General features: G+C 35.9%; 1 protein-coding gene and 2 long non-coding RNA genes across 4 annotated transcripts in view; 2 read left to right on the top strand and 1 right to left on the bottom strand.

The window, feature by feature from the left end:
• The window catches only part of LOC118166672, a 17504-nt gene extending 15745 nt beyond the window's left edge, over nucleotides 1-1759 (top strand). The window contains exon 3 of the long non-coding RNA XR_004750658.1: nucleotides 1650-1759. This is a non-coding gene — a long non-coding RNA (uncharacterized LOC118166672). The remainder of the gene's footprint in view (nucleotides 1-1649) is intronic.
• On the bottom strand, nucleotides 938-6005 carry LOC118166674. Its single transcript, XR_004750660.1, has 3 exons — nucleotides 4447-6005; nucleotides 4284-4359; nucleotides 938-1718 (listed from the first exon to the last, which is right to left on the bottom strand). It is a non-coding gene; the product is annotated as an uncharacterized LOC118166674 (long non-coding RNA).
• Nucleotides 6006-7838: 1833 nt separating this feature from the next.
• Nucleotides 7839-26436, top strand: part of HPGD (15-hydroxyprostaglandin dehydrogenase) — a 26501-nt gene continuing 7903 nt past the window's right edge. Inside the window, exons 1-4 of one of the 2 annotated variants that reach the window (XM_035325784.1) lie at nucleotides 7839-8045; nucleotides 8151-8274; nucleotides 12245-12351; nucleotides 22085-22181. In XM_035325784.1, the coding sequence (XP_035181675.1) occupies nucleotides 7953-8045; nucleotides 8151-8274; nucleotides 12245-12351; nucleotides 22085-22181 (421 nt within the window). In that variant the 5' untranslated portion in view covers nucleotides 7839-7952. The remainder of the gene's footprint in view (nucleotides 8046-8150; nucleotides 8275-12244; nucleotides 12352-22084; nucleotides 22182-26436) is intronic. The other variant, XM_035325782.1, reaches the window with a different exon arrangement.

Below are 26436 nucleotides of genomic sequence, written 5' to 3'. Positions count from 1 at the left end.
AAATAAAATAAAATAAAATAAAATAAAATAAAATAAAATAAAATAAATAATACAATGTAGTATAGGTTTACCATCTCCACAAAACTATGTGGGAAATTTTGAGTTTCATTACAAAGTCTAAGATGTAATTTATCCAGTAGGAAGAAAGCCTTTCAGATAACTTTAATTCTAGAAAGAGATAAGTGTATTTCTGCATGTTTAAAAAACAGAAATGTGAAATGGAAGAGATATATAGTTATTTATATTGTCTTAGAGGAATGTACTTAGTATTATTTCCAGATATCCATGGTGAGTCTGAACTTGGCTCAGCACATCAGAGATTTTAGCTTCTTCCTAATGGTCATATTAAGTAAACACCCTTACACAGTTGGGAGCTAATTCATAGTTCTCTGCAAATGAACTCAGCATATGCAGGTGGAGCCTGACCTCCACATAGACTTGTACTAAGTACTTCTATTACAGCTTTTAGTATGAATAGATGGCTGAGTGTGGCTGCATTCACAAATAATAAAGATGCTTATATCAGCATAACACGCTCCTTTTACCAAGCTGCATAGGTGAGTTCTTTAAAAACATGAACTCCTCTGTAAGTCAAGAGAATCTCAGCTGGAAAGCACATAATACATTTTTCTTGATCAGCTACCAATTGCAGTTTATTTTGTAGTTGTAAGCATTTTAAATAATCAGAAACAATATTCAGTAATTGACTACTTAGGGCTATCCATGTCTGGATTGTTTTTTTTTCATTTTCATAAAATATCAGTACTTACATTTCATTAAGAAAATGTCTGGTATTTTTATGTAGTTATTTTTGTTTCTTAGGTTCTGGTTCATTTTTATGTATAAATGTTATGTAAGTTATGTTTTTTTTTATGTATGTTCATTTTTTATATAAAAAAAATAATTTTAGATTTTCAACTCAGTTACTGATTTTATCTTAATACTTTGAGCCTGAAACTGATAGCAACGTATGAAGTAACTTGTGCTCAAAGGTTTTAATCATTAAGAATGTATTAGACTTCTTAGATTTTAGATATATAGACATACTTAGAAATTTGCTAAAGAATGCTTTATTATAAGTATTCTATCTGGCATTATATAATTATTTTAAAAGCTATAGTATTAATTACCATAATTGTATTTCTTATAGAAAATCATTTATTTGTGCAATCACTTAAGTTTTGAAGAGATTCATCTCAATGGAAATATTGACTTTTTACCATTCTCAACATTATTTATTTATTCTGGCAGACTTTTCACTAATTATATCAGTAGAGGTTTTTCTTTTATCTTCAGATGTTCCGAACACCTCTTGAAAACAAACAAATAATCATTAACGGTCAAACAAACATAACTCCCCATGTTACATTAAAATGTCTTACACTTTGGATAACCAGGATATCTGGTTATTTCCTTCCATATTGCAGCAAGAACCACAGGTTATTTTTAGGGTTGTCATTCCAAACACAATTAAATTAAAATAAAAGTAACATCAACAAGAAACATTTATGCCTTAAGAACTATAGGTTATTTTCTCACTGCTGCTCTTTTTCCAGAGCTCATGTAAAAGGATATTCTGCCCCCATTGGTAAAAAAGAGGATGACTAATGAGGGTACTTATATTCCACTTTCATTTTGTATTCTGCCAGGATGTTGCTCTTGGAAACCCTGTGGAGAAGCAACACGAGATTAAGGTCCAGAACTCTTTCTTACCCACTCTGTGATGAGAGGAAGACCACAGCAAGTGCTATTCCTGGTATGTAAATCTCTCATTCATTCTTTTTCTTACTTTTTTATATCTTTTGTTTGAGTTTTTGTTCACTTTTCCTTATTATTTCTGAATGTCACTGCATCATTCCTCTGACGTCACTAGTGCATTACAAGCACTCTGTAACACTTCCGGGATTTTGCACACAACAATTGTGGAAGCTCTCTGACTTCCCTAAAACGTATGTGTAGCAATCACTTTGCAGCACAAAATGCTCTGCCATCACCTCAGAAAAAGCTCTGTATGTGATACTTTTTCCCAAAACAAACTGCCCAGAAATTAATGTACCCAGACAGTGATTGCATGTAGAGAAAAAGAGAAGAGAGCAAAAACATAAGCTTGTAAGACAACTATCTCCGTCTGACCCGATAGAAATTTGGAAAGCAGAATAAGGAGAATTCATTAGATTCATGGCTCCCTGCTAATTCATTGTTTTTCAAAGTTGGTGTAAAATTTTTCTGGGATTTTTTTTTCTTTTTTTTTTCTTTTTAAGTTCTTACTTTTTAAAAGCTAAATCATAATCAAAAACATATGCCATCTCTCTTCAACTGCATATTTTTCGAAGAAAGCACATTGGTATTTATCAAATAAGGATTAATATGAATCTAACATTTCAACAAATGCCGAAGAGAATAAACATTAGCTATGTGGATATAATCCTTTAAGAAGGCAGACAACTCTCAGTTACACTAGAATTATACAGTTCTAAGAAGCACATTTTCCATTATTGTGGATAGTGTGGTTTTAATTGATCAGGCTAGCTTTTTAAGAAGCCTTGCAGTGTAAGCATACAGTTACTTTCCAAATGTATAGATATTTGCATTGCTCGATGAGTTGATAATCAAATGAATAGTGTAGACAGTCCTTCATATGGTCTGTTGCCAAAGTTGCAAGAGGCATGGGAGGGGTTCACATATTTTTGTTGTGTTTTTATTGCCAGCTGCCATACTGCTGTGGTGTTTAAAGACAGTGCCAAATACAGGGTTTTAAAGGTTCTCCTGTAATTATATCAGATAGAGAGAGGGCAGGGCGTGCTTTAACACTGAATCCTGCCTAACTCATTTAGAGCCTGGCTCCAGTCTTGAGAAGTTTAAGGCCTGGCAGAGCTGCTTGCTAGCGAGGAGGCCTGTGTGGCCCTGGCAGTGCACACTCATGCTCACATTCATGTTCTTCTGGTACCCTGCACCTTTTTAAAATGTGTTGGTTCTCAGGCATGGAATTACCCCCCATATTCTAGATGTCTAGTGACTTCTTAAAAGCATTATTAATCATACTTACGTCATCACTGGGCACTGTGTTAACTTACTTGCTTCATGTTTGTTTGCTAGCTTGGTTTTATTTCTTTAAAACGGTGGTAATGCTGAGCATAAAACAGGATCTTGAGCTTGCAAGAAATGGCATGCTGGAGAATTCAAAAACATCTCAGAATAGGAACCAAGACTGAATCCCCAAATCCTCATGTCAATAATTTCCTGGGAAGCTATTTCTCACTTCACCAGATATTTCCCACTAAATAATTTTCTTTACCATAAAATCTTTCATCCATAGTAGATGTTTTCACCAACTTCTTGTCATTTCAGATAAGTGACAGAAATCCCTCTCTTATAATTTCCTCTTCTCTAATGTGAATTAAAGGCAATATAAAAACCAGTCATCACTTCCCTCACTTCTCATTTTCTGTAACATGTTCCTCACAAGCCCTGAAAAATCTTTTCACATAAACTGCATGTTTTCTAGGCATTCTTACAAATCAGGAAATTGCATATCACAAGTTTCTCATTCCTGTTTTGAATGTTTCCAGTGACTATTCTTTTTGACTTTATAAAGTTATCTAGTCTTCTCTTTATGATCTTCCTTATGCAACTAAACCAAGCCTTTTTATTCTCATATTCTGCTAAAGCACTGACTATGAGATTATTTTTCTGCATGTACTTCTGTTGTTCTGGATGAGCAAAATATTCCAGCCACTGAACTAGCATGGGCTGTGATTTTGTTTTGTAAATATGCCTTTTGGCAAATCTTTGAGCCTGTTGTTCATTCAGTTTCTTGCCCTTTAAGTTAGTTTGACAACTTTGGCAACCGGTCTATCTATCAGATGTCTTGAATTTTTCTGTATACTTCAAATTATAATATCTGAAATAAAGCATAGCTGCATAACCTCATCTTTTTATGCAGTAATTGCTGCCTTTCTACCCTGGTGCACAACAGAGCAATCATACAGAAATGACATCATGAAAAAACTCTGGGACATGAAAAACTTATACTCGCTGAACAAGGTTTCTTGTTAAAGAATGCCTGGTAACACAACACTAAGTCTGTGACCTGGTTTGTCTTTTAACTCTCCCACATAATTTTAGACATGTGGGACATTTCTCTAGCTTTGTTTTTGATCTTTCCTTCCCAGAAGAAGCTGGATTAAGGGACATACAAAAGTATACACGCTGTGGCAACTTTGTTTGAATGCCTGCCTATGTTCATTGCCTGATAATCCATTCAGAGCTGTGATATTGCTTACCTAGTTGTCATAGCAGCTTGAATAACACCTTGCAGAGTACAGAAATGGTCACAGAAATTAGGCGTGGATCTCTTTTCTGCAAAAAACTTTTTTGAGTGAAGAGGGCGCCACATCTGAGAGAGATTATATTCCAATCTTCTTTTTAAAAATGGGTTAAAATCACCTGGTAATCTCTTCATGCTTTGATGCCATTGTGTTCTGAATAGAACACTGGAACATAAGCCATGGGATATTGGAAAAAATAAATATAAGTAAATGGAGGGAAATGGAAAAGGAAGGACCACAGCAGCAGAAGGAAAACAAAATTAATGAAATTTTGCTAACCAACATTAGTACTGGAAAGCAGTAAAGTAAAATCACATTCTGCACATAAATAACATATAAATATCACATGCATTTATCATTGCAGTCAGTGGGGCTGGGTGGAAGATTTAATCTGAATGGCTTCAACATCTAAGGCAATATTTAGTGTTATTGATATTTTTAAAATTTGAACAGAAAGTGCAGATTACCTATATGGAATTGCTTGTCACTCAAAGCACCCAAACCAAATTTTCATGCAGTCATTTAAAATCTTTTCGTGCCTGTGATTTCAGATAATAGTCGTTTGTGATTTTTATGAGTCTAGTTGGCATATTGTATGACAAACCCCTAGGGCAAGTGTTACTGTACACTCTAGTACAAAAAAAAAAAAAAAAAAAAAAAAAAAAAAAAGTGGTATGATTGGTTTGATTGTACCATTAAATAATGCAATATCATTTTTATCTCATATTTTCTTAAATAAGCATAATCAGCTTCCCACACACTAAATAAGATAGCCAATGCATGTACTCAGTCTCTATAAACTATTTAGGAAGATAGATCATTCATAGTTGCTTGTTGAGACAGTTCTTCCAAGATTTTATATGAAGTCTGATATGGGTTTTTCTTAAGGATAGATTATGTGAAAATGTGGACCAATAAAAAGCAGAAATCCTCATGCTTCTCTATTATTTCATGAATATTGAAGGCAAGGTTCAAAAACTATTTATGAGTCATGGAAAATAAACCCTTCGTAACAAGCCACCAAAGTTTCAGCAAGAAGTCTATGAAGAGATGCTAACTCTGGACTTCTACCAATTCATATGTCTATAAAGAGCTTTTTTCTACAGGAAACATTTAATCTTTTATGCAGTTGATCATATTACAGACCAATGTTGGTAAAGGACTATGCCAGAACAAAATTCTTCAGAGTCACTACAGTGAGTTATCAGCAAATTTGGTGCAGTGTGAAGGAGCAGAGCATATATACAGTCAAGCAATCTCTGCTGGCCCTGGTAAATCACAATCATCCTTCTGGTACTTCATCCTGTATTTGGAGGATTGGCACATTCTGTTCTATCTGAGAATGCTGTCTTTGATTTCAGATATATTTTTGCCAAGGTTATAGGTATTGAAGTGGAATGCTTTTTTTTTTTTTTTTTTTTTTCCTTTTTGCACAAGTACATATAATGGACACTTTCCATTATTACGTTCAGTGAACAAAATCAGATTTAGAAACCTTGGGTTAGTATATTAGAATACTTCAATTTCTGTAACTTCAACCTACCATGTCGAGGTTATATTCAACCAGGCTGACTGCTAGAACGCAGACTTGTAAGATTTGTTTAATGCAGAGTGCGTGCACTCAAATCTTAAAGCATTCCAGTGTCACTGAAGAGTCCAGCTTGTTCTCAAAATTCGTGCAGAGTTATCAACAATTTAGAAAAGAGCTGCCAAAGGTCATACTGACTACAATGATTTGACAACACAAAGGCTTTTTTTATTGATCTTTTCCTTTGCGTAGCACTTTAAAAAAATATTGATACGCAGTGAAAATAAAGACCATGATGGATGTTTATTGTGACTTGGCCAAAGGTTGAGGAAGGGGAGAAGTTATCGGGGTTGTGCTGAGGGTGAAAGACTCCACTATAATGCTATTGTTTGGTCCCTGTGTGGTAACACTGTTCTCATGATGTGCCTTTGACTGGGCACTGTGCTTGCCTCTCAGCAGATTAGGGAAGCTGGCTCAGCTGGTTGGGAAAGACTTCATTAGGCATGGCAGTTTAGGTGGCACAAATTTCACAGCTCCAAAGCAATCTGGAGTCCTCCCAGAAATACAGGTATCATAGTCAAACAAATCACTAATCCCAGAGACCAGCTCCGACTGCTTTTCTGAAGTACTGTGAATCATGATCTTTAGGAAAACTAGGTGGCTGCTGTCCAATTTTGCAGCTGGATTATATTAGTTCACATTTTTAAGGACAAAGGTTATAATAACAAGTTCTTGTGTTACTCAATTTACTCAATTAGGTAACATAGTTACCTTAATATTTCTATAACAGTTTGCTGGTGTTAGGAGTAATATAATTTGGTTCTTCTAGGGAAAAAAAAAAAAAAAAAAAAAAAAAAATGAATTGAATGAAGGGTGTTCCATATATGAAGGCAGCATAGGAGAAAACAAGCACCTGGGAGGAGAAACCAAATAGGTGTACTGTTGCTGTCGCTGCAAAGCAAGGAAACGCTGCAACAGACAGTAATGATAGAGATGAAGTCTGAGTCATAGTACCTTTGGGCCTCGAAAGCACAAGCAAAAAGTTTAAACCTGATACATCAGGCAAAAGAAAACAGCACCCCAAAGAAAAGTGTGTCGCAATACACAGATGCATACCTGGCATATGTACGTTTATGGTGCTTAAGCGATGGGTTTTCCCCTCTGCCCAACATTCTGCCGCAGTGGGTTTCCTATGGAATAACATTAGTGAGCCTCGAGTGAAATATTAACAAACAAGAAACTTGATTTCAGCTTTTTGATCAGTAAGACTGCTCTTATTTCTAACATATGGTGATAAATGTTACTTGGTCTTGATATATTCGCTTTTAATCAATCGTAATTTGCTTTATGTAGAGGGATATTTGGCTTGCAAGCTGTAAAAGCGGTTAACCATTTCTGGAAGCACAAGCCGCGTTACACACAGACCTGAGCGTTTCTCGAAAGCAGTTATCCCCATGTGCCCGCCGTTCTCCCCGTTTAATGACTGCTTCTTCACACAAGCGAGTCCTCACACGGGTTGCCTGCCGGGGAGGGGGCTGCCGGGTTACTCCCGGGTGCGAGGAAAGGACAAGCACCCTGTGCTTGTTTGCTTTTCGGAACCGCGCTTCCTTCCCCCTGCTGCTCTCCGCCTGGCCCACCCGCAGGGCGCTCAGCCTCCGCCGGCTGCCGGGAGCCCTCTCGGAGCCCGCAGCGTCCTCTTAGCCCATCAGCGGTGGGCCGGGGGCTCTGCCCCAGCTCTAGCTGCCCCGGGGCCAGAGGGGAGGGTGGGGGGGGGGGCTCCTGGCTGGCCCTCGCTGCTTCGGTCTTGCCGTGGAGAGCGAGTTAGCAGGGACCGAGCCGCTCCGCCCCCGCTCCCCCCGGCCCCGGGCGGTTCAGGGCCGTACGCGAGGGGAGCAGGGGGAATGGGCCGCAGCAGCACCGCCGGGGGGAGGAGGAGGAGGGCGAGGAGGAGGAGAAGGAGGAGGGTAGGAGGGAGGGCAGGAGGGAGGGAGCGACGGAGGGAGGAAACTTGGGGCAGGTGACACGGCGCTAGGTTCCTCCGGCGGGGCGGGAGAAGCCTCCTGTGCACCGGCCGGGCGGGACGGGCCGGCAGCGCCATGCACGTCAATGGCAAGGTAGCGCTGGTCACCGGCGGGGCGCAGGGCATCGGCAGGGCGTTCGTCCAGGCGCTGCTGGGCAAGGGAGCCAAGGTAAGCCCCAGGCAGCGCCCCCGCCACGGGCAACGGCAGCCCCGAGCCTCGGCGGGGCTCCGCTCAGCCCTGCTCCTTCCCTTCCCTCCCTCCGTCCCCGGGCAGGTAGCGCTGCTGGACCGCAACCTCGAGGCCGGGCAGGAGAGCAAGGAGGCCCTGGACGAGCAGTTCGAGGCGCAGAGGACGGTGTTCATCCAGTGCGACGTTACGGACCCCGAGCAGCTAAAAGGTAAGGGTCCAAGCGTCAGCGCTGCGGCTCAGCGCGCCGAGGGAGGCCGGGCTGCTGCTGCACCTATGGGTGCGCAATTATGGGTGCTGCAGGACAGCCTACTCCCAATCGCTCCTGACAGTGACTCAAAAAGGATTTGTTTCTGAACCTGCAGATGTGAAATATGACTGCCAGCGCGCGTGTATTTCACTGTGTTACTTGGCACATCGTAAAGAAAAGCCAGAGAAATCATTTCCATTGAGCACTGTGTGACATTTTTGCATGAAAGCCTCTGCAGAAGATAGTTGTTATTTTATGAGTAATATACATAAACTTTAAAGCATGGACTTGCTTTTTATGAGGCTTCAGTACAGACTCCAAGCTGCATTCTCTCATCACAGGAGTAATAAATCTCCGGGTTGCAGTGCTCTTTCCATACAGCATGCTTGCCTTCAACGTCTGCTGCTGTGCCGAAAGAAGAGTTGGCAAAAGATGGAACACTGCTTTAGCATGGGGTTGGATAAGGATCGATAAAGTTTTGCATATGTTTTGCAGATACAGGTCATGGCAAGGAGCTTCCCTCACATATGATTGCCATTTATGTTCTCAGTGAATAAATCCTGCTCCCCACTGAGATCTTGGAATAATTTGTAATTTTGACATACCCTTCACAACATCTCATAGTCACCACCACATCACTTCATTAAATTCATTCTTAGGTAACATTCACAGGTAATGAGTCACTTTCAGATTTTGACATAACTGTTGTTAGTACCCTTTCCCCAGATTCATTTGTGTCACGCTAGATGCAAACACTGCTCTACTTTTATGCACTATGCTTCACTTGCTGCTTTCTCAACGGTAGTGTTGAAGCATATCCATTCCTCTTTCACAAAGCATCGCAGGTAGTCCAGAACTCAGCAATATTGTTCCCAGCTCCGTACTAGCGTGATTACACTTAATTCTAGTGTTTTTCATTGGAGATGCTGGACTTTAAAAGTGAGATCTGCTCCAATCAGCAAACCTTTTTGTTTATCAGCTAGGTTCATTACTGACTTTTTCTTCAAGTGGGAGGAGTAACTCAGGAGCAAGAACAAGCATCTTAGGGGTAGGAATAGCATGTGCTGCAGCATGGCTGTTACCCCAGCATGCTTTCTATCTCCCATTTCCCACACTTCCTCCTCATTTTAGTGCCAGGCTAGTGCAAAGCCTAAGGGCTGAGCCCTGGGAACTGGAGGGAGAAGGCTGGGTCAGTGGGGGAGGATTTGGAACCAAATTAGCAGGAAAAAAATGATCAGAATAAGACTGGAGTGATGGCAAGGAGCAAGAGCAAGAAGCTGCTTATGCTTCTCTGATACTGTATTTTTTCCGTTGCAGGTTGCTTAGCAGAAATTTGCCATCACAACTTCAAATCCTGTAGGGCTTCTGTTTGTTACTGCTTTTTCTTCTCTTCTTTCCTCACTTGCAATTGCAAACTGCTGATTAATAAACTTAATTTCACTCCCAGAATTTTATGCATTTAGTGGATGTACTGAGTCCTATACTTGTTTTTTACAGTCAATGTCATATGTTTTCTTAGTTTAAGTCTTTCAATACAAAACAAGTCACAGCATTAGAACTAATATCTGTAGGTATATATTGCTTATGGGTAGAAAATCAGCTGCTTTATCCGTATTCAATTCTTGCCTGTGCTTTTTTCTCTGTTGGCACTCTCACATGTTCCCCCACAAAAATCTTCAGTCTTGGTAACTTTTAAAAAGTGGAACATACACTTAAATTTTTCTTTCCCTGAAAACAGGAAGCTCACTTATGACTGATATTTAGGCTTACTTCCCACTGTTTTTCTTACCTCTCCATTAAAATGGATCCTCTTCTGCATTGTAATGATCAACGTTTTGTATGATCACCTGCTTTTATTTTTTATATGATTTCATAAGACAACTAGTCTGCAGTGTAAACAGAATTATTCTAGATTCAAAAAGGGAAGAACAAAAAGCAGTTTAGAAAGATGTGTGGGTGATAAGATTCTTAAGAATGTGTAGCAAGAATCTTCTTTTCTGTGGGAAGGTAACAGATGGGATTATTGTAGCCAGGTAAACTTCTACCAGAAATATTTTAACATAATCATTCTTTATTTTAACATAACAAACAAACAGCTGAAAAGCATTTTGCTGCTTTCTTAAGGTGCAAGCTAGAAAACTACAATTAGTCAAGTCAATGTGTGAATTTAATAGTTAATGCAGATCATGTGGCAGAAGTACTGCTATCTCTGGTGTTTTTGAAAGCAAAAGATTCTCTTAAGAGTGGAGTTGATGAAATAAGCTATTTCAAAAAGGCTCAAAAGTGAATAGGAGAGCCATTTTGCAAAATTCGGAAGCTAATCGAGTACCCAAATTGCATTTATTGTATTAATTGAAACTAAGCTAAAAGTAATCAGTTCTGCTCCTAAGCCAAGTTTTTAGTTGCCCTTGCTTGCTCAGGACTGGGAAGATGAGGAAGGATGATTGAAGAGTTAAGGGATCAGAGAATGAGACAGCAATAAACATAACAAATCCCTGAAAGGCAGAAAGCCAAAAGGAGAAGCTTTAAAATATTAAAATATTATGTTACAGATGAACGTTAGAAAATCTGTATAATAAGGATAGTTGGACAAATAAAACCTTTCCCAGCTACTGCCCTGCCCAGCTCTTGTTCTGATGTCAAGATGATGACAGTGATGGACCTGCATCATTCAGGGAAATATAAGCTTGTAACATTGTAACAGTACCGACATCTGGTGCTGCAACCCCTGCAACTACCAAAAAAAAAAAAGAAGATAGCTACATCTCTCAGAGCTACTGCTATACCACTGATTGACCTGATTGACACACTAATAGCCAAAGAAGAAATACCAGAGAATTCATAGGATCCTGGGATCACCTTTTGGTGAAGTAGTTTCATTAAGGCCTGCTGAGCATAATTTCACTATACCTGAAATACTCTGGGTTTTAAATCAGTCACCAATTGATGTTTTTTAAAACAATATAGTGGAGGAGGGGTGTTTTGCATAATGAAAAAAGTTTAGTGATGAGGAATATCTGGAGGGAAGAACAAAAAATCTATATAAGTATTTCAGATAAGGTTTGCAGTCATGGAAAAACGTAGCCTGGAAGGAACATCTGGAGGTCATCTCATCCAACTGTTCTGTCAGAGCAGGGCCAGCCTAGATTTGTTTGCTCATCACTATGACATCATTGTATTTTTCCATACTTTTATCTTAGTTCAAACACTGTCACCTGGGAGAACACAGTGTCACTGTGGAAGTTTCCCAGATCTTTATTTTCAAATTCTTTGGAAGACAGGTCATTATTTTCATCAACAGAAGATAAGAATTTGTGAGACGTTATTAAAGTTACCTGATGTATAAAAACTTTTTCATAAATAGATAAATTTAATCAAGAACTGTGATGAATTGTTTTTACTTGAAAGATTCATATTAGTTATATCACTGGATAAGTACTGCATTCTTAAAATAAGTTAAGTTCAGACTCAGACCAGAAAACGGTTCTGAACTTATGAAGCTTTTATTTTACATTTAAAATAGATGGAGCCAGATCTGGAATTTATTAACTACATCAAACTCAACATGTAAGTGCTCAATTTATATAATTAGGGTGCCAAACATCCTATCTAATACAAAATGTATGGGTGCTAAGAACTTTCGTTTGCTCATGTTGTTAGGCATTATAAAACAGAATGAAAAGCTTAGTGTGGTATCTTAATTCCTTCAGTTTTCCTGAATATGTTTTATACTGGTGAATGGTTAGATAAAATATGTAATTCTGTGTTGCTCATTAGTGATTAAGAAAACAGTTAAAACATTTTGATAAATCAATAAAGCATTTGTTTGTAAGTATGTGCTGTATTTTTTATATTTAATGAATACACGTTGTATTTCTGTGTCTTATTTTCCATAAGTACTAGGAAATTTTAACTTTGGATTTTGCCATAGGTGCTTTCAAAAAAGTAATTGAACATTTTGGAAGGCTGGATATTGTGGTTAATAATGCTGGAGTGAACAACGAGAAGGACTGGGAAAGTACTATACAAATTAATTTGGTAAGCATTATCTCTTTTCACATACTCATACGTCAGTAATTGATGCTGGAATACACTTAACACTCCTTGGCTTATACAGATCATGCCACACAACAAAACATGGATTATTAGCCTGGTAAGCACAGCTGTTCAAATAACCACCTAACTGCATATGTAGAAACAAATAAATGCCTGTGTGGTGGGTCCTTTATGTTGTCTATCCAAGATGTATGGCACAGTTACTCAGGCTAACACCAGACAACATTCTCCTTCTTATGAAGCCCAGTGAAATCCCACATAGGTGTAATAATTTGGTGCCCAACACACCAGACTTTTAGAATGAATGTTTTAGAAAATTTTATTTTCCTGTTAGAGTCAGCTGGACTGCATTAGAGAATAAGTTGCCATCTCTTGGTACTACAAGAAAATTTGTTCAGCCAAGAGCTCCTACATTTTCTTCACCTCTGAGGCAAGCATACAGCTTGAGTGTTTAATATAGGCTATTTCACCATCATCACTAATTGAAGCACACCACTTAAGAGCATGTGATAAAACCAGATTCAATGAATGTATAAAATTTATTTTCAAGCAGACTGCTACTGGTTCTTTGATGTTATCTGGTATCTGGCTAACCCTATGGTTAAATTTTATTCCTCTCATGAGGGGAGATCTCAGTTGTTTTTGTTTTGTTATATGTTTGTTTTTAAAATTTAGGCTACACACTTAGGAGATCTAAGCTCCAAAAGAAAGAGCAAATTTCTAGGTTAATAAAATTCTGGCCAGCTTGTGTTCTACCACCTATGAAGTTCTAATTGGATGGTGATTTAGCAAGTTACTCCTATGGCTGTGCTTAAAAGCACAATCTTGATCTACAAATGCACTAGCAAAAGAAAGCTTGGAAGAGTACTATTTGGAGTTTGCATCCAATCAATCATTTGTGATTTGTCAGACAAGCAGGATAGCTCAGGATATGAAAACTAAAAGCTTGGTTTTGTCAAAAGTTTTATGGACAAAGGTACCTGAGTCTTTGAATTCTATCTGTCTCTCTGAAAACAGATAACCAAAAAAGACCAGGACAAGTAACACAAGATGTATATGAGACAAGCTCTAGAAAAATAATGGAGAAATCCATATTTAAAAAAAAAAAAAAAAAAAAAAAAAAAAGTTATAGACATAGCAATATTTTTCCTTACCTTTTAAATCTATCCATGGTCAAATTTGCTTATTCTTGGAAGGCGCTTAACTGAGACCACAGATTAACATTTCCACAATGAGAGAAATGCTTATTTTTATGATGTTCATTTTCCTTTGTCTTTCCTTTATATCTTCCTTAAGATGTAACTATACATATTTTTTCCTCTCTCTTTCATTTCTGAAATATTCTGACAAATTAAACAACAGGATATCTCATTGTGAACCTACAGGATTGTGACATCATCAGTTATATGCAACATCAATACATATTGTCAGAAATCCCTTGAATTTGAAAGACTTCAAGTTCTAGATTACTTATTTCTTTTTATTTTGTGCCTAAAGTTAATATAAGATACAATTTACTGTAGGCAGCCATCCACTTGTCAAGTTTGCTTGCACATAGTTAGTCACAACAAAAAAAAAAAAAAAAAAAAAAAATGAAGCCAATGTGAGAAATTCATTTGTCTGTGATTCATATATAAATTTAGATCAAAAAATAAAGGTATCTGTGGTCGACAAATCTTGAAGATATTTAGAGCTCAGGTAAATATCTTAACTTACAGACTGATGTCCAAACAAATCTGCAAATGTGGGAGATAGGGATTTGTAATATATGTAATTTATACATGATTGTTTGGATTAGTTCCCTATAGGTGTCCTACTTAATTCGTAACTGAACTGAACAATTCATGCAGGTGACTAGAATGAGTACATTTAAAATGATCAAGCCAAGTAAAACACAGTCATGTGGGTTAAATTAAGGACACATTAAGATCCAAATATCTTAATTATTCTTTTGATTTGAATACTCTTTAACTACCTAACCTTGAGCCAACTACCTATCTTATTTCCATAGGGCATTTCTATCTAGTTACTGTAATTTCCATGAACCAAGATATAAACATTTTATGCTTCTTACTTATTAACTGTAACATGGAACAATAACAGCTGCTGCATGCAATATGCTATGTTGACCAGTTCCATAAAATATGTTTTGCCTCTGGTAGAGAAAGGAAAAAAAATGTATGAAAAATACAATTTAAGAAAGTCTCTATTTCCCCCCTGTAGGGCATTTAAGTATCCTTTGCATTATCTCTAAGAACATGAATAACTCCAATAGCCACACATTTTGATACACATTATGCAAACATTTGACAGATTTTTTTTAAGGGGGAAAAAAACCTCTACATGCCATCTTTATCTTGCTGATATTATTTATATATTTGTACAACAAATATTCCCTGCCCCAGTTTAAAGTACAAAGTGCAAAAGTAGAGTAGTACAGAGCAAGATAAATCAGAGCAAACACATATGGGGTGTGTTCTTTATGGCTAAAACAGTTCACAGAACCGGTTGGTCTTCAGGAACTTTTTTAAAGGAGAGCAAGGAAGTTTCCTGAGAGCACTGCTTGAGAAAGCACACGGAACAGAAATGAAGAGCACATTTAAAGAATGGGACATGCTACAGAAGGAAAAAGAGGAGATAAAACACAATCCCTGCTTGTACAGATGCTTGTGAAGGAAACAAGACAGCTTGATAAAGAAGGAAAAAAAAGAATATCAACCACTAGAAAGATTTTTCTTGCAGTGCTTTCCAGATCCTTGCTATATTTTGTGCTAAACAATATCCACCTGTTCATTACTTTATTAATATTTCTATTAACACATTTAGTTCAGCATTCCAGCAATGCCATACATTCCCCACCTGAAATCTTCAAGGCTGGTAGTGTTGACTTGATCAAAATCAGCTTGAGACATTGATTCCGCTATGATACCCATATAAATCAGCTATGATACCCATATAAACTCCATAGTAAGTGGATATTACCAGTGTTGTTTCAACAGTCCATCACATAAACATACCTGTACAGAAAAACAAATGAGACATAAGAACAAACATTCTTATAAAGAGTCCTACCTACAGTCATCCAGAATAACAACAAAAAAAAAAAAAGCCCAAATTTTGATTTTTTTTTTTTTTTTTAATAACCTACATTAGTTAAACACAAGATGTTCTGAAAGGCTTTTTTGTCTTGAGGTTGTGTTCTTTCTGGAACAGATATAATTACTGCTATATTTTGCATACATATATGCAGATATATTTCTGCTATAATTACAATATCTTTTCTCTTTACAAATGTATTTAGTACATTTTATACTAACAGAATCCCAAAATTAACTTGAAGGTCTCTTTTTATGCTCATAGTAGAGGTTTCTGAAGACTGACATAGGTCACACTATACAGTTAAAATGAAACAGTACTTGAATCACATATCCTTACATCATAAATATTACCTGAATTCAAAGTGCAGGAGCACTTTATGTAAAATTTTGACCATGTTATTTTCTTTCTTACACCAAAAAATAACACATGGGATCCAATTATTAAAGTGTTGCCCTGCTCAGCATCATAGCTTCATCTAATTTATTTCGGAATAACTTAACAATTAAATGTCAATATTTTTAAAGAGAAATTTAATATTGATCTCCAAAGATTATATACATTTACTGATGTATATTATACTACGTATATATGTATATATATACTATATGTAGTATAGTGATGTATATTATACTATACTATTAATATACTGATGTAAATTTGGTCCAGAAAGATGAAATGTATAAGCCTCCAAAAATCTCTAAAGCATTCTGCTAGGAAAGCACTATTAATTAACATGTAGGTGAATACCTGTTTGGTTGTTATGTATCTTAATATTAACTTGCTTATCTAGTTTCACAGGAAAAGAATTGTGAGGTAGTTTGTTGTTGTTGGGTTTTGTTTTTATGCTCTAAAGCAAAAATGACTTGTAATAATATTGTATAGTAATAAAAAGTTCTGAAAATTGTTTCAGGGACAGTTTACAATTTTAAAAGACATTTAAAACATATATTTCCTCAATCCTAATAAAATAAGAGAAACATGAGTTTTAAGGCAGCAGTAAAAGAAAGTGGGAAAGTTGGCATGCTACCTCATTCAGGATTCAGAAGAAATAGTTTCTGAGACAAACGATGTAGTGGAATTGTTGTTCTTACTTCAGCTCCTGTCTGCATTGTAATGGTAGCACCAGTAAAAAAGAAAGGGAAAAAAAAAAAAAAAGGAAAAGAAAAAAAGGAGGGGGGGTTGAAATATACCTACAAAATGTGTCAGCATAAATACAAAATGCCCAGTCAGTTATCAGAAATTTGTGACTAAACTATTCTCAAGGCAAACCAAACTTTTGTTTCCTCATATAATGTGGAAGTATGAGTAGAGGGGTAAGAACTGTGAAGAGGTTTATTAACATCTAGAAGGTCTTTGAGGAAGATATTTAGGGAAATGTTGAAATGCTAGCCAATTTTTAGAATTTATATCCCCAATTATTTGAGTAGCTAGCTATCATTTGCTATAAATAAGTAATGAGATGATAAATAAGTAATGAGATTTGTCCTACTCCCTTGCTTACACCATTTGCATTGCTCATTTCCTTGGTCGTAAGGAGGTAGTTAAGTTTCATGTGCAAATGATGAAGTACATTAGGAGAAGCATGAATGTGTGGCTCAGTTTAATATAGTTCATGGTGAAATAAAATTTCCAGCAACTAGCAAACCTTGCAAAATCAATTGATGTGTTCATCACCAAGGAACTATTCCTCAAAAGGCCAATTAGCATCTCAACAGTAACCTAAAGGGTAAGTAGGCAAACTTTGGAAGTGATTCATTTTATTGATTTTTGGGACAAATACTTGGTGATCATTGCAAGGCCATTCCCTTGTGCAAGCTAGATAAGAGATCTCTTGGGCGTGTGCTACAACCTTCACCTTGCTTTGAAGGGTGTATGCAGCAAGGTTCATATACCTTGCTTTGCTTTTCCAGTGTACTGGGAGAAATGACAAGGGCTGAGCTTTCATCTCAAAATAATATGACCAGGACATATGGCTAGATTCAGCAGCTGGGAATTACAACCCGGCCCCACATTACAGACAGGCAAGTGCTGTTTCTTAATGCTACTAACATAACTGCTCAAAGTGAAGCCTTCTGAAACAACAAAAAAAAACAAAACACAGTGCTGTCTGTAGATGAGTAAAGGGCATGGGTAATTAGTTTGTCAAGCTTGCATTCTAAGGCAACAAGAAATACACCAACTCTGTTGTTCAATGGCTTATTCCTTCAGCATAATTTGATGCTAGAAACAGGACTATGTTCCTGGGCAGAGATATGGACGCCAAAAAGTGAGAAGTAGCAGTCATCTTAAAGTTGGTGGAGTGAGGATCAATCCTCTAAGTACATTAAAAAAATAATAATAATTTTTAAAAAATGTAAGCATAATAATTTTTATTGTCCATATTGTCTTAGGAAATGCATATTTACCTTAATTGCACAGTAGGCCAAGTAACTTCATAGGTTAATTTTTAATTCATGTTTACAGTACTCAGTACTGAAATACAATGAAAGACACGTTCTTTGAAATAAAGACTACTTAAGCCTAGCTTCTTAAAATGCAATATTATTTCTCTGTCCCTGAGGAACATTTGGGCACTGAAGGAATGCAGAAATAATTTATCAGCATAAAATATTGCCGTGCCTAAGCAGAAAGCAGAAGTATCAGACTAATGTAACAAGGGAAACCTTATTTAATAAGAAACTACATCAGCATTGAAACACCAAAAAAAGAATTGTACTAAATTACTTCCAAAAGAATTGCCATTTACAAACGATGATGATTAAAGAGGATCTGAAAGCCATCACTACAAAAGAAAATACTTTTTATTATTATTGTTATTACTTATAGATCAAGTTAAGTGGTAAAATGAAATACAGAGTATGAAAATTGACTTACCAGTATTATGCTAGAATACAAGAACATTGTACAACACTGGGTAGGCAGATTCATAGAGCCAGAACAAACTGAATTAGATATCTACCAAAGACTAGCAGTCTGACTAGGATCAGTTTCAATATATGTTTTCTTCCAGAACAAGAATTAAAGCCATATAGCTGTGGAATACATAGACTTGTCAATAGCCTCAGATTTTTGTTTCTGATTTTGACACTGATACCTAAATTGCCAAACAATTTGTTACATAAGTCACTGATTACTGATAGGATGCTTCCAACAGCAACTGCAAATATTTTGAGTATTTGCACAATTACTTTTCAAAATTTACCATGCTGTGAGATACTGAGTTTTATCAGTCTATGCTTCAGAATGTCTGATCTCCACTAATGCAAATCTGAGATTTCCAGAAGCTAATTTTAGGAGACATTAAGATTTAACTGAAAAGAATCCTAATGCTTCTCCTGGCAGGTATAGAGCAAAATTGCTTCCATTGGGAGCACGCTCAGACCTGCAGTGTACCTTGATAAGTTGTCTTCTTTATTTGCTAGAGTAAAACATTATATTTTGATAAGAAAACAAACAGCAGTATCACTGAGATCACAGTTTTTTTGTTTTGTTTTGTATTTTCTGCCAACAGCTATAAGGACAACCGCTTAGACGTTCTACCAGTTTTCAGTAGCCAGGAGCAAACAAGCTAGACAAGAGCCGGCTGGCTGTCCTAATTTTCACTTTTCCTGCCTTAGTTGTAAATTTGGCTAATTCCCGACTCTTTGTTCTTGACATGTTTATGGAGAACATCCATGCAGCTGGGTGCAGTTGTAAACTAAGGAACTGTAAAAAATTCTACCTTAAAATGCAACTTTTTCTTCTAAGAAGTTAATCGTCACAGCACATCTTTGCCATATAAAATGTTGGGCTTTTTTTTTTTTTTTTAAATTAAGAAATTTTAAATGTTAACTTTCCCAGAATTTCTAATTACAAAAGACAAACTAAAAATTGTTATTGGTTAGGAGCACAGGATTAAGTTGCTATTCTTATATACACAGAGAATTCCACCACCTGAAAACACCTTCAATTTATTTTAGTTTATTGAAAAGTAGGTAGCAGGCATTTTTCCATCATATTCCCCAAACCAGGAAAATGCAGTGCACAAAACATATCATTATTTGTCTTACTTTCTATTGTGAATATCATGTTATAGTAAAGTAATAGTTGATAAACTTTATTCTAGAATTCAGCCAAAATATTCTGATTCCAACACATCAGAAACCAAAGTAACATTTCATACAAAAGGAAGCCTTAGGCTGCAATTTGCACACTTGCAAAGATGGATTTTGTAACAAAACCAAGCTCACCAAGAGATGTCAAGCTAGGGGAGTCTAGAGAGAAAATAGAGCAGTAAGTACTATGATTTTGATAGAAACATCAAACTACCCACTTTTTGCCTGTCTTCTAATTGTGGTTTGGCCAAGGACTCATCTTGCTCTATTATCTCTTTGAATTAGAAGGCTGGAGGAATAGAAAAATCCTCAAGGAGCCCCAAGCTACTTCCTTCTCCAACTGATTTATTTCCTCTAATCATCCTAAATGGAATTCTCCTTTTCTGTTCAGCAGGCTGAGCCACTGCTCCAGGGCATGACAGGACCTGCACCTGCTCTCCAGAGACAGCATTAACCCTTGCTTTTCTAAAATGTCTAGTGTACAGCCTATCATATGTATGTGTGTATATATATATATATATATATATAAACTCACCACACATCCTTAATACCGAGTCTAATTTCAGTTGAGCTGTCATTGAGTTTATGTTCAGAATAAATGTACCTTACAGCAGTCGTACTAGGCATAGATGATCTTGTTTTTCAATACATCCTTTGAAATTTAGATGTGGCCATCAACATTAAGAACTGCGAGACTAAGTATTCAATAAGTAACAGTATTTTGATAATAAGAAAAATGCTTCTAGTGACAAAACTTTCCAGAAGAAAAACATAAAACAAAAAGCTTTTTATGGGAAGTTTTAATTTAAAAAATTTAAAACATTATTTCAGACTTTTGAAATATTCCAATATTTTTATTTTTATGTTATTGCAGAAAAATGGTATGGTGAAAACATATTTATATTTAAAATATCACAAAATACTATAACTAAAGAAAATTTTAAAAAACTCATTCAATGTCAATATTACAAAGCAAACAAGCAAACTTGATAATGACATTTCAAGTTCTTTTACCTCTGTAAACATGTAGTTTATTCATGTTACTCAGACACAGAAAAAGCAATAAAAGTAAGACACAAAGTCTTACAAATATGATTCCAGTTAAAACGAGTTAAAACGACAAGCATATTTCTTGTAGAAGGCAAAAAGACTTGAATTAAGATACCTAGGCTTTATAACTAACATATATGTATAAAAACACCAGCTAGTAAAAATGAAATGCAATACGTCCTAAAATTATCCTTAAAAAAAAAAAAAAAAAAACTTTTATTACTTTGGGACATTTCCTCCTCCACGATTCATAGTTCTGCAAACCTTCCTCGGTCCTCTCCCTAATAGAACCCTCAGGGAATTGACTATGTGCAGATGTGGACATATTTGTAGGACCACTGCATTTGTTGAGCATCTTAATTTGTTTGGGTCAAATAAATAATGTTAGACACAAGTTAGACACAAATAAAATATAAATTGAGCTCTTGTTTAAAAACTTAATTATTTCTGGAAATGTAAAAGTGATTAAATGATTTTTTTTAAAAAAAATAGGTAGAAATTGTAAACCAAATATAAAATGTTTCAGCAGACATCTAAGAAAATTCTATAAACAATATTTATGAAAGTTGCAGCAATATTTCACTAAATTAAATGCAGCAATATTTCACTAAATATACTATCTTCCACTAGAAGGATCACCATAACTTCCTATTAGCAATTCTTAAAGTCTATGGTAAAGCAACTTACCCTCTGGGAGACAGATATCCTCGGCATACATTTAGGAATCTGTTTAAATGTCTTAAGTTCACTGGGATGAATCCCAGCAGTAGGGTTCTAAAACAGATCTTAAGCAATCAAGATTATACAGGTCTCAACAAGATCTTCTTCCTCAAAGACCTTTCTTATAAAATAAAATAAAATTACATGCTGCAGCAAATATTATGTCAACACCCTCTTTCACACCTCTTCGAATATTAAAAAAAACAAACAAACAAACAAAAACTTATCTGTATTTGTCTATTTGGCTTACCCTTACCTTTTTTTGAGAGGAATGGTAAAAATGCTGTAATTTCTGTCAGAAAATACAAATTTTAGGATCAGAAATAGATCGCATAACTTCTTTTAGGATCACATCCTAAAATGTGCAAATTTCTCATGCCCTGAGTCAAATGGGGCCATCACCATTATCATCTGATTCAGTCTTTATATTTTCTATAATGAAGAGTTCATCTCAATAAAAATGCTGGAACTTGGCTGCAACTATTTAGTTTTATTATCAACATCTTTATGAGAAAAATAATTAAGAAATAATAATTGTTTCTATTCACTGCAGTTGTGCTTTTGAAGTTATTGAGCTGCATTACTGTGGAATATCTTCTGTTTATAATCTTTGAAGTATAATTAAAATCTCAAGTGAAGTAATATGGGCTCTAAGCATCACAACTAAAGCAAGACTGTTTTTAGGAGCACAAAAGAAACATATTTTAAGAAACATATTTTGAATATAATTATCCTTTTTCCCCTTATGTCAGACATCTGTGATTAGAGGAACCTACCTTGGCCTAGAATATATGAGAAAAGGAAATGGAGGTGATGGAGGAGTAATCATTAATATCTCATCCTTAGCAGGTGAGAACATTTTGTATATAAACATTTTCTCCTCACTGATTTGTTTCTAAAATCAATGAATCATACTGATCACTCACACTTTTTCTTCTTTCTTATGGCTCTTCCCTGTTTATTCTCATTTTGAGCCAGTTTTCCTCATAGTAACAGAAGTAATATCAGAGGAACATAACTTTAATTTGCTTTAAAATATTCAATAATTTTTCTAACATATCAGTCTCATATTTAATAATATTGAGCATGATGTAAATACTGCATCAGAGGTGCTTTTTTTTCAGGTTTCAGTAGTACCCCACTGAGCAAAACCTAACTAGCCTCAATTTGTTATGCTTATTCCACATTATTTAGTAACATCGCTGAGTTACAACAGTATGTGCTCCACAGTGTGAAACATAATCTAATGTGAAGACCTAACTTTAATTAAGGGTACTTTAAATCTGATTATTTTTGATATTATATAACATTTATCAGGCACCAGATATGGAAAATCATATAAGCTTTTTCACAGAAAGTGAGAAAACAGTAGCAGGCCCTCTGCTCACCTCCATATGGGCCCAGATGTGACAATATTTAAGATTAGGCTGCATCTATGTATTAATGAAGATTGACAAACACCACTATACCTACGTTCCAAGCCCTCTCAGAGGTGAGCCACCTCTGCTTGAGAAGCCATAAAATTAACATTCATATTTCACTGAGTTTAAGTTGATATGTTCTTTGCTCAACTGCTTGTTTATGCTATAACTCTATTTCAATTTATTGGCAGAGAAATAGAATTATATGGCTTCTAAGTCAGTCAGGGTTATTGCTGCTGAGTTGTGAGGCATAATTGTACACCCTTTCCTGCAAGTAGGCTTGATGTTGCCTTGCTCACTTAAAAAAAAAAAAAAAAAAAAAAAAAAAAAGGGAAATGATAAATATAGAATGATACGCCCCCTGATACCCTTCCTCAAAGCATATGGGAAATGCTTGCATTCTTTCTTGCTACTGTCATGACATCTGGGAAATATAATGCGTATGCTGGCTTATTCTTGGATTGTCGCTGCTTTCTTTTGTATCCATGTAGAATACCAAATAATTGTATTTTTTCCATTTTTTCCTATGAGCTCTAATATTGACAAGCCAGTAAGACAGCAGTGGCCCCAGGTCCTGATTGTGGATGGGGATAAGTGCAGAATAGGTGTGAGTGTCCTGAGTACTGTTAAACTCTATTGTAAGCCTGGGCTTTGCAATGAGGAATCTAGTTCACCCTAGTGAGATAAATTATGAGAATTTCTTAGCATATGAGGATTTGACTTGATACATGCCCCTTATGGGTGAGGGGTTCTTTAGTAAAAGTCTCCATGTCCCTTTAAGTCAGCACTTGGAATAATGCCTGACGCATTGCCTACTGAAGCCGATACGTTTATCTCCATTGGCTAAAATTGACATTGTACTGGGACCAAATTAGCCTGAAGGAAAATGCTATTGCAGTAAAAGAGTTCATCAACACAAGTAAAAGATTAAACATTTTCACAGAAGTGTTGATGCCCATGGAGTACTTAAAGAAAGGGCAAAGGTAGCAAGCAGCTTGATTCCTGTTCTAACTGTTCTGAACTGAGTAAAAAATGTTTTGCTTTTACGATCTAACAGCTTGTTTTTTCTTCATTTGGTAACAGCCCATGTTATTCTAATTATTTAAATATGCATTTATTTACTTAATCAATGTCATGCCCTAATGATTGTGGTTATCTGTCAAAAACAAAGTGTCCTTTGCTTTGTTTGCTTTTACAAGGCTTCTGTGTATTAATCATTTCCAAAGACATAAGGAAAGCAACATTATAAAAGCTGACATACACTTATTTTTTATAGTTTTATTTATTTTACTGTCTGTGCTAATTCTCCTTTACATTCTGAAGGTCTAAGTCCCACAGCTCACCCCATATAAAAAAGGCAAGCTGCCATGGGATTCTTTAATATTCCCTGCAAGTGTTTTCTCTTCTCAGTGCTAGCTTCTGTTGATCATTAAACTCTCAAATGGTTTTGATCCCCCTCCCATACAATTTCTCTATAAGATTATATCAGATATGCTCTGCAGACAGCCTTCTTGCATCTTGTTGAGCAGTATGTAGAGTTATATTTAGTGCTTATGTAATGTTAAGTAAGAATAAGATTTGCTTCACACAGTAATTTGTTTCCAGTTCTTAACAATGGTAAGTTCTCCAATGATTGAACTAGAGACAGAATGTAGCCTTACTGTTTTATATTTTCAAAGAACACCCCTGGGCCTACTTAAATGCTTCCTGTGACAAGGATACTCACAGTGGGTGAAAGCCAGAGCACCCACCATTCCTTTCCTTTATTGAATCTTCCTTTCCTTACTGTCTCAGCAAGACAGGACTAAGGGAAGGAAATACATAAGCACATGGAGCACTCAACTCCTAACCCACTGCTCCTCAAAGCTATGAAGCTTTCTTAATTTTCTGGGATTTATACATTCAGATTAAGAGGAAGCAGTTCCAGTAAAACTCTAAGACCATAGGAAAATTTGTATTTTACAGCCAAAAGAGAATGCCAACAGCAGCAGGTTTTTGAATACATTGTAGTAAACTTGATTCCAGATTTAAAAAGGAAACTGTTCTAAAACTCCTTCTATAGGAAACCACTTACATTATTTTTCATTTTCTTTAACAGAGAAGTTATAAGCAACAGGAAAAGCATATAATACTAAATTTAACTCCTGAAATTATTTATTTGACTAACTTTAGTACTGTCTCTTATCTTTTGGTGGCTGGTACCTATACACTTTTAGTAAATAAAGAGAAAAGGGAAATGCGCGTATGCACATTTGTTTTGATAGCTTTCATACCTTTAAGAAGGTATTCTGTAAAACTGATTTTGTATCTTTCTGGACTCCACAAAAAATCAAAGTATTTATAGAGAGTGTAAAACCTACTTAAATATTTAGCTTATGAACACACTAGCTTTTTATGAAAGGTTGTTCAATGCATAGTGGATCTGCATGGCTCTTGTACAATCATATCAGTGATTTGATTCAACTTCAAGCATACAGGTTCCAACAGAGTTTGTCCTCCACCTATAGAAAGCTTCAGCCAAAGGAAATACATAAATTCTTTCCTCACAAAGAGATTTTTTTTTAGGATCTGATCCTACATATATATATATATATCTCACAGGAACAAAGCTAAGTATATGGTTCATATCATTTTGAGTAAAGGCAAGACTTTATCACAATGATGCAGTGCAGTGGAGTAAAGGTATAAATGGCAGTACAACTGAAGTCTTCAGTTCAGCATCATGACAGAGCTTCTGTTTCCTCCCTTATGTAAATAATGAGAATGCTGAGCAGAATACACAGGAATGAGATTAGAAAATTTAGGAACTATTCGTAGAGACTTCAGTTCACTGTTACAAAATTTCCTAGAAATTACAGAGCTTACAATTTTTTCTAGGCTATGTCTCCTTGATTCTGGCATAGATACAGTAGCACAACTGACATAGTGAACATGATCTTGTATCTCACCATACTCTTAAGTATAGGGTATTATATGAACCCTTTTAATCAATTCTCTCATCACTCTGTAGGATCATTGTGCCCCTAGCTCATTTTTCTACTTACATATATTTGCTTCTTCGACCCTCAGAGGATGTTGTAAGCGTATTCCATACTGTTTATTCAGACATTTGCCTCAGGGTAACAAAGGAGATTTCTGTAATGTGGTTTGGAAATACATTCAATTTAAATAAATGTGGCTAAATCTTTGTGATGTTATTTGTTTGTAAGTATTCTATGTGTTGCAATAATAGCTATACTTTATAAAAACAAACCCAATATAGTATGAGAAACAAACTACTTTGGCAATATTTTCCAGTATACAGAGAAGCACACTTTTGGTTTGCTTTAAAATGGATTCCATCTGTGACCCAAAACTTACCTTTCAGCGTTTTCTCAATTTCCATTAAAATAAATAAAATTTAGAAATTTAGGATGGTACAAAGTATTGACATTATAAAACACTAGTGAGAGAAAAATTGAATATTTTAATAGAATATATATATATAAACATATTTCCCTGAACTATCACTGGGAATAGAACTTAATCATAGTGTAGAAGCAATGCTTTCTGATGAGCTCAAAGCCTCTGTGAGATGAATAGCCATGTTAGAAAACATCATATGTTAGAAAACATCATATGTTAGAAAACATCATATGTTAGAAAACATCATATGTTAGAAAACATCATATGTTAGAAAACAT

Source organism: Oxyura jamaicensis, chromosome 4 (assembly GCF_011077185.1).
Source record: "Oxyura jamaicensis isolate SHBP4307 breed ruddy duck chromosome 4, BPBGC_Ojam_1.0, whole genome shotgun sequence".
NCBI lineage: Eukaryota > Metazoa > Chordata > Aves > Anseriformes > Anatidae > Oxyura > Oxyura jamaicensis.
The sequence above is the reverse complement of the archived record's forward strand: the minus strand, read 5'-3'. Positions and strand labels throughout refer to the sequence as shown.